This window comes from Phalacrocorax aristotelis, chromosome 3, assembly GCF_949628215.1.
Source record: "Phalacrocorax aristotelis chromosome 3, bGulAri2.1, whole genome shotgun sequence".
NCBI lineage: Eukaryota > Metazoa > Chordata > Aves > Suliformes > Phalacrocoracidae > Phalacrocorax > Phalacrocorax aristotelis.
In genome coordinates this window covers 63,504,122-63,516,189 of record NC_134278.1, presented here as the reverse complement: position 1 = coordinate 63,516,189, position 12,068 = coordinate 63,504,122, and the positions used below count along the sequence as shown (strand labels likewise).

The window sequence follows — 12,068 nt, the reverse complement described above, 5'->3', positions numbered from 1 at the left end:
TGAGCTGTTATCATGCTTTCGATAAACTACTCGTCTGCCAGGGTCTTATTGCTGCATCTCTCTTCATGTACTTCCATCAGACTGGAATTGTACGTTTCATCTGCCCATCTTCCCATTTAGGTACCTAGCAATAAACTCATTCTCCCTTTCCCTGACATTCATCAGCAAAAAGCTGGATTATCTCATCAGAAGTGCTCTGTAAGTAGATCATACACGCCATCCATTCTGATGTTTCTCCTCTGAAATGGCAAGTCTTGGTTTATCATGGCACAGGTTGTTTTCAGGTCTCTAAACATGGTAGTATCTGAAACCTGTAAAACTCTAAATGGAGCAGTGAACTAACTGTTCAAATATAGCACCCTTGAAAAAGTAGCAGGGCCAAATGTCACGATGGCTGGAGTCACGTTTCACTTGTTTCACTTGCATCTAGCACTTTTTCTGTGCACCAACATAAAAGCTATTTGGCAGCTTTAAGCAGTGTAGTTACATAAAAAGCTACTTAGAATTGAGAGTGGTTATTTTATTTGGCAATAACAATGATTCTTTCAGGTGCTGTAATTAGTTTGAATTCTACCACTCAGCATTCATTCTGGTTTTTGGAATCCTTACTGACATAGGCTTTGGCCTGCAAATAGATCTGAGCATCTGGGATTAGAAGAAAATCATTACTTATCTAAACAAAATAGAATTTAGAAGCTTACAGATAACCTGTCTTTCAAAATACATTTTTTTTTAATAGGTGTGATATAACAAGTCTTTGAATATTTTGGAAAGCTGTAGAAAAACATGAGTTATGTTTTTGGGTCACATTAATTGCAGCTTCATCTAAATATAATCCTTTTAAATTTTTTTCATTTTTTGAAAATTTTGTTTGGGAAGAAATGCAGACATTGAAAAGGAGAGGAAACTATTGCCAACTGCAAAGGCTTCTTTGGTATGGCTTCTTGTATAAATACTTCTCTCCAGAACTTAAAATATTAGAAATTCAAGGAAGAAAACTTGATACCAATGTAAAATACAATACTTGCATTACATCAAGTGTGATTTTTGCATATTGGCACTAGTCATAGTACTTCGGTGTGAAAGTGCTAGATGTTATGCTGACACTGAACTGAAGTTTATCTGAAAAAAGGAAAAAAAAAGATGGCAGTCTTAATCTTGATGACAAATGTCTAATGCAAATTAATTGTAACTATGTGAGTCTCTCTTAACACATGATTCAGGTAAAAGTGATCTGGTGTACTTTATAATTCAGGTGATTTTAAATAAGTTATTAAAATATGTAGAAAGCTTTGTCACCGCAATTCTCTGCATAATGGCCTTCTATCAGCTTGATTGTTTTCAGTTGATTTTTATGAAGTAAAATGTCACTGAAGAGGCATTGGAGGAAAATAATTGTTCTGCCATTCCAAAGTAGATTTTCAGCTTGGACTTAATGTACTGTTTAAGAAATTAAAAAAAAAAAAAAAAAATAGAACCTTCTGTTCAGCCTTATAGAAATGCACTGATTTTTTCCAGTAAAAGAAGTGATAAATAACTGTAGTGACTATTTTTCTGTGGAATAGTTCCTGTGTAATCACCTTTCTCCATAGCTACATCTAAAACAATGATGACCCAGTAATTCTTAGAATTTAGGGAATCAAGTGTATCTTCATATAAAGGGTATTCAGCCTGTCAAGATATGATGTTATATACTTACTGGAGCTTGTCTAAGGCTATACGTGGTGATACAATACAGCTGGTTTCGTAATGTCAAATCTAAAATGTCATGATTTTATCGCCCAAGGCATTAGTTTGATAGAAACTTGTCCTTCTCCTTCAAGTGGTTTAGAATATTTTGATAAGTTCTCGTTAATAGACTTTCTACAGAATTGTCTGTGTGTTTTGTGGAAGTGCAGGTATGATCTGTACCCTTGCAGCCAGCGTGACTGGCATAAACTAAGTTCTTTGCTTAGCTAATTTGAGAAACGTGCTCGTGTATGCAGTCTTGATGCAAGACCCTGGCCTTGGGTTGTAGAACTTTAGCCAAAAAAAAATCAAGTATGCACATTTCTGTTTTGAGGTCTCACAGTGAAGAGAAAAACTTGGCTTTGGGCCTTATGGAAAAGGTGTCAAAATCAATCAATCTGCTACAGTACTAATTACATAGGTGGGTTCTGAAAGGGAGGGGAAAAGGAAGACCTATAAAATGTCCTATGTTGCTTAGTGCTATAATAAGAGGCTAATTTTGCATCCAGTCTGAACATTTCCTAGGTTAAATTTTTAGATAATAACTGTTGAACTGCTTTGTTCAGTAGTCCAAGCATGTCAGTCTGTATTGTTTCCTGAGATATATGTAATAGAAAGGGACTAATACAATGCAAATACACCTATGCAGACAGAAAATAAGAAGTAAAGTCAAATAAAAGCAGAATAAATGCTGAAGTACCAGGTACACTGGAAGGCTGTGCTGTCATTCATTGAGACCTGGACAGGCTGGAGAGCTGGGTCAAGGGGAACCTCATGAAATTCAGCAGAAGCAAACGTAAGGTCCTGAACCTGGGGAGGAACAATCCCAGGCACCAGTACAGGGTGGGGGTTGGTCTGCTGGAAAGCAGCTCTGCTGAGAAGGACCTGGGAGTGCTGGTGGACAGCAAGGTGACCATGAGCCAGCAACACGCCCTTGTGGCCATGAAGGCACACGGTATCCTGGGCTGCATTAAAAGGAGTGTGGCCGGCAGGTCGAGGGAGGTTATCCTCCCCGTCTGCTCTGCCCTAGTGAGGCCACATCTGGAGTACTGCACCCAGTTCTGGGCTCCCCAGTTCAAGACAGACAGGAAACTATGGAGAGAGTGCAGCGGAGAGCTATGAAGATGATCAGAGGACTGGAGCATCTCTCTCATGAGGAAAGGCTGAGAGACCTGGGTTTGTTTAGCCTGGAGAAGCAAAGACTGAGGGGGGATCTTACCAATGCTTCTAAATACCTAAATGGTGGGTGTCAAGAGGATGGGGCCAGACTCTTTTAGGTAATAGACAGCCCTGCCTGTGGTTGGGCTCAGGTAATAGACAGCCCTACCCAAGGGGACGCAATACTAGACCTGATGATCACAATGCAAGTGAGATAATCAGTGACATCAAGATTGGATACAGCCTGGGGTGCAGTGATCATGCATTGGTGGAGTTCACACTCCTGAGGGATATGGGAAAAACAAGGAGTATAGTGGGGACCCTAAATTTTAGGAAAGCAGACTTGCAGCTCTTCAAGAAGTTAGTCAGCAGGACCCCTGGGAGATGGTCCTCAGGGACAAGAGAGCAGAACAGAGCTGGCAGATCTTTAAGGATGCATTCCATACAGCACAAGAGCTCTCAGTTCCCAGGTATAAGAAATCAGACAAGGAAGGCAAGAGTCCATCATGGCTGAGTCGAGAGATGCTGGTCAAACTAAGAGCAAGAGGGAACTGCACAGGCAATGGAAGCAGGGACAGGTATCCTGGGAAGAGTATAGGGATGCTGCCTTGTTGTGTAGGCATCGGGTCAGGAGGGCCAAGGCATGGCTGGAGCTGAATTTGGCAAGGGATGCAGAGGGTAACAAGAAAGACTTCTATAGGTACATCAGCCAGAAAAGAAAAGTCAAAGAAAGCGTACCCACCTGATGAACAAGAATGGAGGCCTGGTATCAACAGACAAGGAGAAGGCTGAGGTACTCAACAACTTTTACGCCTCAGTCTTCACTGGTAACCTCTCTCCTCACCCCTCCCAAGCCGATGGACTGCAGGATGGAGACCAGGGGAAAAAAGCCCCTCCCACTGTAAGAGGTCAGGTTTGTGACAGCCTGAGGAACCTGGATATACACAAGTCTATGGGATGTGATGAGATGCATCCCAGAGTCCTGAGGGAATTGGCTGACGGTAGTTGCTGAGCCACTCTCCATGTTATTTGAAAAGTCGTGGCAGTCAGGTGAAGTCCTCAGGGACTGGAAGAAGGGAAACGTTGTGCCCATCTTTAAAAAGGGTAGAAAGGAGGACCTGGAGAACTACTGACCTGTCAGCCTCACCTCTGTTCCCGGGAAGATCATGGAATGGATCTTTCCAGAAGCTATGCTAAGGCACATGAAAGACATGGAGGTGATTCAAGGCAGACAGCATGGCTTCAACAAGGGCAAGTCCTGCCTGACCAACCTAATGGCCTTCTATGAAGGATTGACTACATCAGTGGACAAGGGAAGAGCTACACATGTCATCTATCTGAACTTCTGTAAGGCCTTTGACACGGTCCTCACAAAATCCTTCTGTCTAAACATGAGATATACCTATTTGATGGGCGGACTGTTCAGTGGGTAAGGAAATGGCTGGATGGTCACATCCAGAGGGTAGTGGTCAATGGCTCGATGTCCAGATAGAGACAGGTGACGAGTGGTGTTCCTCAAGGGCCCGACCTGGGACCAGTACTGTTTAATATCTTCATTAATGGGACAGTGGGATAGAGTGCACCCTTAGCAAGTTTGCAGATGACACCAAGCTGAGTGCTGTAGTTGACACACCAGAAGTACGGGGTGTCATCCAAAGAGACCTAGACAAGCTTGAGAGGTGAGCCTGTGAGAAGCTCATGAAGTTCAACAAGGTGAAGTGTAAGGTCCTGCACCTGGGTCGGGGCAACCTCCAATATCAATACAGGCTGGGGGCTGAAGGGGTTGAGATCAGCCCTGCAGAGAACAACTTGGGCATACTGGTGGATGAAAAGCTGGACATGAGCCAACGATGTGCGCCTGCAGCCCAGAAGGCCAGCCGTATCCTGGGATGCACCAAAAGAAGTGTGGGCCAGCAGGTCAAGGGAGGTGATTCTACCCCTCTACTCCGCACTGGTGAGACCCCACCTGGAATACAGTATCCAGCTCTGGGGTCCCCTACGCAGAAAGGACAAGGACCTGTTGGAGCGGGTCCAGAGGAGGGCCACAAAAATGATCTGAGGGCTGGAGCACCCCTCCTATGAGGACAGGCTGAGAGAGTTGGGGTTGTTCAGCCTGGAGAAGAGAAGGCTTCAGGGAGATCTTATTGTGGCCTCTCAGCACTTAAATGGGGCTTATAAGAAAGGTGGGGACAAACTTTTTAGCAGGGTTTGCTGCAATAGGACAAAGGGTAATAGTTTTAAACTAAAGGATCATAGATTTAGACCAGACATAAGGAAGAATTTTTTTACACTGAAGGTGGTGAAACAGTGGCACAGGTTGCCCAGAGAGGTTGCAGCTGCCCCACCCCTACAAACATTCAAGTCAGGTAGGATGATGGGGCTCTGAGCAACCTGATCTAGTTGGAAATGTCCCTGCTCACTGCAGGGGGTTTGGACTAGGTGACCTCTAAATGTCCCTTCCAACCTAAACCATTCTGTTACTTTATTCTATGATTCATATCAGTGGTGCCCAACAACAGGACAAGGGCCAATGGGCACAAATTGGAACATGGGAAGTTCTGCCTGAATATGAGGAAAATGTCTTTATTTTGAGGGTGACAGAGCAGTGGAACAGGCTGCCCAGAGAGGTTGTGGAGTCTCCTTCTCTGGAAATATTCAAAACCTGCCTGGATGCAGTCTTGTGCACCCTGCTCTAGGTGTGCCTGCCCAGGCAGGGGGGTTGGATGAGGTGATCTCCAGAGCTTCCTTCCAACCCCTACCATTCTGTGATTCTGTGAAAATAAGTTGTTTCATTTATAGAAATTGAAAAGAGGAAAACTGTGAAGTTAGTTGTGGTAGTAAAGAGAAAGTGGAGAGTGAAAAATTCGCAGTGGATGTGGAGGCACTTGAGTCTTAGAGCCTGCTTGAACCCCTTCCATAGAAAGCATCCTGCAGCATGGTGGTACTGCATTGAGAAGTGTTTCCAGGGGAGGAAGCCTCTTCTTGTATAAAGTTTTACAGTATTTTGTAGGCATTTTCAATATACTGTAATGGTCAATGGCTTGTATATTGAAGTTTGCTGTGATATAACGTCATACCTGTAATAACTGTTTCTGTTCCTCTCTTGCTGCTTACATTAATGCCTCACCATGGAGCTATGCTAGGCAGTAGGAAAGCTTTTGCTCTCTTGAAGATTTTACTTTTCGTTTGTTTTTAGTGGGCATCTTTGCCGTAACAGGTGAAGAATTGTATTGTGTATTCTTAGAACATTTGCGTAAATTAGGAAAATACCCTCATTTACAAATCAGAGAGAAAAAAAGTAAGAGATTGTAAAAGAATAATATATTTAATATTATTTACTATTAAGATTAGTAGGGTGATCTGGGGGAGAACAGGGTGTTAGAGAAGGGGGGTTGCAGAATCCAAAGCTCCTTAGTACTAGGTGCCTTATGCATAAAACAAATTTTCTCAGTATTGATAAATGTAACTCATCTGTTATGGCTCTATAAAAGCAATGCACCTCAAATTGCAGCTCAGATATACTTAGTATCTACTCTTTATGATCTGTTGCTGTTCTCACAATAGAATGTTGCTGCATTCAGCTGCGATACTTGCAGTGTATGCAGAAGCTGTTTTAGGATCATTGCTTCAGAGTCGACTTGGGCTCTTACTTCAGAGATGACCAGCTCTCTAGCTGTTCTGCACAACTGTCCTTTCCCTCCCTGTTGAAAGAAGTACCTATGGGAAGCTTTTGTTTATCTGTTTCATGTATTTTACAAGATTATTTCTTATCTTGCTTTTGTACACAGTGCTTTTCAGACAAGATGTTCAGAGCTGGTATCTGTGCAGTTTGTATCCAGCTGCTTATCACTTCCACCTTAATGGGCTTATCACATACTCTTTGTCTGGGGCTTACATGATAGTGAAGGGAAAACTCAACTTCTCTCCTATATTTCTATGGCTTCTTTGTCATTTGCATTCCTTGTGTTTTCTTTTTTCCCCTAGTGTGATTGCTGAAGAAAATGGCCATGCTAACACACCTCAGAAAGGACTGTTAACTGAAGATGCCAGTGTAGCTTCTCGGGTACTTGAGGCCGTCTCAAAATCTACTCTTTCACCCCAGGTAGTGCAGGTTTCAGAAGAGCAAAATACGGTGCCTACTCCAGTAAAAAAGTCAAGCAAGACAAAACCACAAATAGATGTGAAAGCGGAGCTGGAGAAGAGGCAAGGAGGAAAGCAACTGCTTAATTTGGTGGTAATAGGTAATACTGTTAAGTTACATTTTTGACGGACAGATTAAAAGCTGTGTTTATTGAACCTGGAAGTGATAAAGAAGCAAAACTGTCCTCTCTCCAGGGAAGGGAAATCTCATAGTGTTTTCAGTTGCAACTGCTTGATTGTTATTCTTTGGAGGGAGTACATTCAGATGTTCTTGACTAGGACAGTGAGGTCGACTTAGCTTCCTTTTGACAGTATAGTAAAATACACTTTACTTTGATTTCATTTTGCACTGTGTTCTTTTTAATATGAATCTGGAGGTGCTATATGGCTGTTATGCTAACTGACTTTCAATAAACTATCTCTGTTTTACAGGATTCTGAAATTCTATGGATTGCATAAGCATTATTAGTGCATGTGATTTTCATATGTTTTAGGATATTTCTTCTTGTACTATATTTAAAATGTATAGATTAATAAAGTTGATATCATATTTATTTCCCTCCATAGGACATGTTGATGCAGGTAAAAGTACTCTAATGGGTCATCTGCTCTACCTTTTGGGAAACGTGAACAAAAGAACTATGCACAAATACGAACAGGAATCTAAGAAGGCTGGCAAAGCTTCGTTTGCCTATGCATGGGTTTTGGATGAAACTGGTGAAGAGAGAGAAAGGTAGAAATATCTTTTAACGGGGTTACCTTTTTTCCCTGAAAGAACAGCATTTGTTAGGAAATACCAGTCTACTAATAATGCTTGGTAGAAATATTATAAAAGTTTAAATATATTTACTCAATACTTATTAGCAAATATTTTTCTTTGTCTATATGAGTATGTTATCAAAAGAAAAAAATATCCTGTTTGTTTGTAAGAAATGTAAATGAGAACTTGAGTATCTCTTCACATATTTCTATGCTGTGGAGTGCAGCGTAGGACTACAGTGCAGAATGCTTCCAGTAGCCAAGTTCATTTAAAGCTGTGCTACTGGTTTATTGCTGCCCAATTTCTCTCATTTTGGTTACCGTTGTATGGGAAAGTTCTAGGTTAATTTGTTCTATGAAAGGGTATCAGAATTATAAACTATGCACTAAAATGTCAGTTCATCACATGGTTTACGTTGAATATAAAATCTATAAATTAAATTATATTTGTATTCTTTATAAACTGCCTTTAATTTATTAACTTGAAATATTAAATTTAAAATTAAATTTTATCATATTGAAATAGTATGTAATGGGGAAGCAGTGAAGCTCGTTTAAGAACACTATATAGGAAGCTGAAGTATTCTGTGTTCACAAAATAATAAAAAAGGCATTTTATTGTGCATTTGTATTTTTACAATTATTTGTCACCCATGGTTTCATAGCGTATAAGCTCTTCTTGTTGGAAAGATAACCTTCACAGTGTAAACTGACGCTAAAGAACATGGAGTAAGGCAGTCCCTATCGAGTGTGTAACTGCTGTTTTTGATGGTGGATACACTTTTGCAGTGTCCCTGCATGTAGCTAGACTTTTGCCTATGTGAGTGGGGGAGTGTGTGTTGGGGGGTGCAGGTACAGGGAAGGGGGGAACAATCCTGAAGCAATGAAACAACAAATCTAAAAAGTAGCCTTACATCAATTAAGGCTGATACTGTAGTGTTAGTGTTGTTGTGACATTATAGTCTAAGGGTGTAAAAGAGGAAAAGCAAATGGGGGGAAGTGGTGGTGGTGGTGGTGTGTTTTGGTTTGTTTTTTTTTTACCTTAATCCCTGTAGATGTGGCTGGGTGTAAAACAGACAAACACGGAAGATTAATTCCTTCCACAGATCTGTAACAGAAAAATTGAACACCATATTAATTATGTTATTTTATCAATGCAAGCTACCTTTGACAGGATGTAATTAACATGTGAAACCAGAAATAGAGACAAGTGTTTATTGCCTGCAAAGAGTAAAATGTTAAGAGAAAGTAAAGTTTGTGGAATAATTGTCATGAGCCTTAAGTTTGACATCCCTTTATCTCTGATTTTTTGGGGTTTTTTGTTGTTTGTTTTTTTTTTTTTTAAGTATCCAACAGTTGTGCATTTAGGTACCAGATTTCTCTTGAGAAGATAAATTGTAATTATTAAGGGAAAAGTTTTCTGAATTCGTACTTTTGATTGATTCTGTTTTCTTTTTACTTTGAGTATTGTATTTTTTTAAAAAAAAGTTTCTGAGGCCATCTGTAAATGGGGTTTGAAGGGGGAGGTGTTTTGTTTGGATTTTTTTGTCTAATGTGAGAAGTTCTGTCCCTTGAAAGTGCCTGTCTTTATTGTCTGTAAAGGAAGATGCAGATGACTAACCTACATACAGACATGTGCATGAGAGGTGTTTGCATTTGATCAGATGAGTCCTATCCTATGTGCCATGCAGAACATGCGGTTGTTAGTGAGATGTGGAATTGAGAGCACTGCGATCCCTCCTTGATAATCAGTAGTTCTGGATGTGGATCTCTGCAAATACATAACTATTCCTAAAGTCCCATTACTTCTTTTTTTTTTTTTTTTTTTACCCTTGGCTATGTTTCTGGTACTCTATGATGCCTTTTTCTGAAAAGTATTAAAAGTAGAATTAGTAATGATTTAAATACGCAGTACAATTTTCATGTTCTCACTGTGCTTGTTGGGACATAGTCTATGGATGCATGGAGTTAGTACTGTGAATTCTGGGTGTTTGTTTCTTCGTGACTAGAGTTAACTGAAGGGCAGCTCTAGAGGTCTGCTTTTCCAGCAAGCACACTTCTTTCAATTTTTTTTTGTGCAGGCTAAATCAAATGAAAGCTGTGAAGTGTATAATTTCACAATTGTGTTTTTAATAGCTCACTATATTTCTATAAAGCTTTCAAAGCAGTTTTGATGTTGCATTGTATGTATGCTTTTTTAAGGGGAGTGACAATGGATGTGGGCATGACCAAATTTGAGACAAAGACTAAGGTAATTACACTGATGGATGCTCCAGGCCACAAAGACTTCATTCCAAATATGATCACAGGAGCTGCACAGGTAGAGATGGTCTAAAACTCCTTTTTTTTTTTTTTTTAATAGCATTATTATTTCTAACTTTTTCTTAAATTGGTTTTCTTGTTTTAAAATTTAAGATGAAATGGAGTCATTGGTGCTAAGATACAGCTTTAAGGTTTTCATTAGTTTTCTAATCTTAAAAGTGTTCTTTTTGGAGGAGAGTTTTATTAGGGAAGTAACTTGAATATAAAGTTGCCATTTTATAAAACCATCGTTAAGCTTTGAAAGGTATTCAAATGTGGCATATGTCTACTCAGCAAGAAGTTCTGTGAAAGTGGTCTTGTAGCTAAAGATTTTAAGTGGTTTTGAGCTTAAGGAAAAAAGATATGGAGAGTTCAAACAATAGACATTCTTCTGTTTAACAATGTATTTTATATGGGATGAGAAAACATTCAATAGATAACAAAGTTTATGCAGAATGCACCTGTGTTGCCAATAGGAGATTTGCAGAGACTACGTGCCCCTTGTTTTAGGAACAGTTGGTAAAGTCAAAAGTATTGGGTGCTACCCATTGAATTCAGTAAGGCACTTACAATTCTCTTACAGGTTAGTTGTTTAATTTATGGAAATAATAAATCAGAAGGAGAGGGGAAGAATAAAATGTGGTTACATGACATAAAACGTGAATTTTTTTCCACTTAAAGGCACCCTTTTTTTAAATAGTAGACTTGTTTCTCCAAAGTAGGGGTGTAATCAAAGATTATTTGTTTTCTGAAGATAAGCTATTCTGTAGAGATTTTTGCTTTGTTCATGTCATCACAGTCTGAAATGTGAGTTTCATCTTAAGATGTCAATAAGGATGGGTACTGTTAGTATGATTTCACAGATAGAGGACTATACTGTAGGAAAACTGATTTGCCCCAAATTTTGCTCTGGCTCTGAAGCAGAGCCTGGGTAAGAAGTCAGGCTTTGTGACCCAGCGGTTAGGCTGCAGAATAGTCAGAAATTTGGAAATTATGGTGTAGAGCTTGTACAGTCATCTATGTTGTGGAGCATATGTTGTAGGAAGTTCAGGAGTTTTAAAATTAGAAATGGATCTTTAGTTTCAGAACAGTGGAAAAATGTTGATTCATCCACACCATTTTCTTTACAACTTTAATTTAAATTGGCTTGTCTTTTGTGGGGGAAAAAGTAATACAGGCAGAAGTGTTAAAAGAAGACTGGCAGGTCCACCAGCAGTTGTATCAGTTCAGCAGAAGATGGGGCTGGCTGAATAAGACTTGGTATCTCTGTGTTCCCTCCGCTCTCAGGATGGTGAGGGGCTGGTCTATTCTGAAGCATGTTAAGGAATCACTGAAACTTTGCAAGTTTCTGTTGCCTATTAGACTAGGCTCAGCACTGAAGCAATGGGTGGAAGAAAGCAAACGTGGAAATGGCTCTGATGCCTTTTCATTGTGGAGAATTCTGTTGGGAGGTGAATCCCCAACTGCTGTTATGCAAAATGCAAATTGGCCTTATCAGGGCCAGGATCTGGCCTTTGATACATATGGTTAATTCACGTAAGTTCCGAGGCATGGTTTTTATGATTTAGAAAATACAGGATGTCCTTTTTTTGAGGGAGAAGTTTACCGCAATGCACTTCTGAGGCTGAGAGCTATGGGAAAATTTATCCCTCATCCTTTTCCCGTTCTCACACTTGCACTGTCTCTGTATGAGCTGTGGGGATTTCACACCTAGGGCAGGGTGAGGGGAATTCAGAGCCAGGACAGTGTCCTGTCTCTGTTCCTTCTTCTGGCATCCTGAAGCATCAGCATGTAAGGGAAGGGAGAAAGTACCACTTTTTCTTCTCTCTTTCCATTTTGTCCATATTATGAATCCTACACCTGCCTCTTGACAGCAGTACCTTTATTGTTCACATCTGTTGCCAGTGCTTGGTACGTGATGATGGTCTAACCGGCTGTTACTTACCAAAGGAGGAAAAGTAGAAGAAATCTTAGCAGCATTT

General features: G+C 40.2%; 1 protein-coding gene across 3 annotated transcripts in view; it reads left to right on the top strand.

Annotated features, from left to right (window-relative positions):
- Positions 1–12,068, top strand: part of HBS1L (HBS1 like translational GTPase) — a 66,055-nt gene that overhangs the window by 40,689 nt on the left and 13,298 nt on the right. For 2 of the 3 annotated variants that reach the window (XM_075087686.1, XM_075087688.1), the window contains 3 exons: positions 6,871–7,127; positions 7,594–7,759; positions 9,988–10,105. In XM_075087686.1, coding sequence (XP_074943787.1) covers positions 6,871–7,127; positions 7,594–7,759; positions 9,988–10,105 — 541 coding nt within the window. Of the gene's footprint in view, positions 1–866; positions 935–6,870; positions 7,128–7,593; positions 7,760–9,987; positions 10,106–12,068 lie in introns of those variants that run through there. The other variant, XM_075087689.1, reaches the window with a different exon arrangement.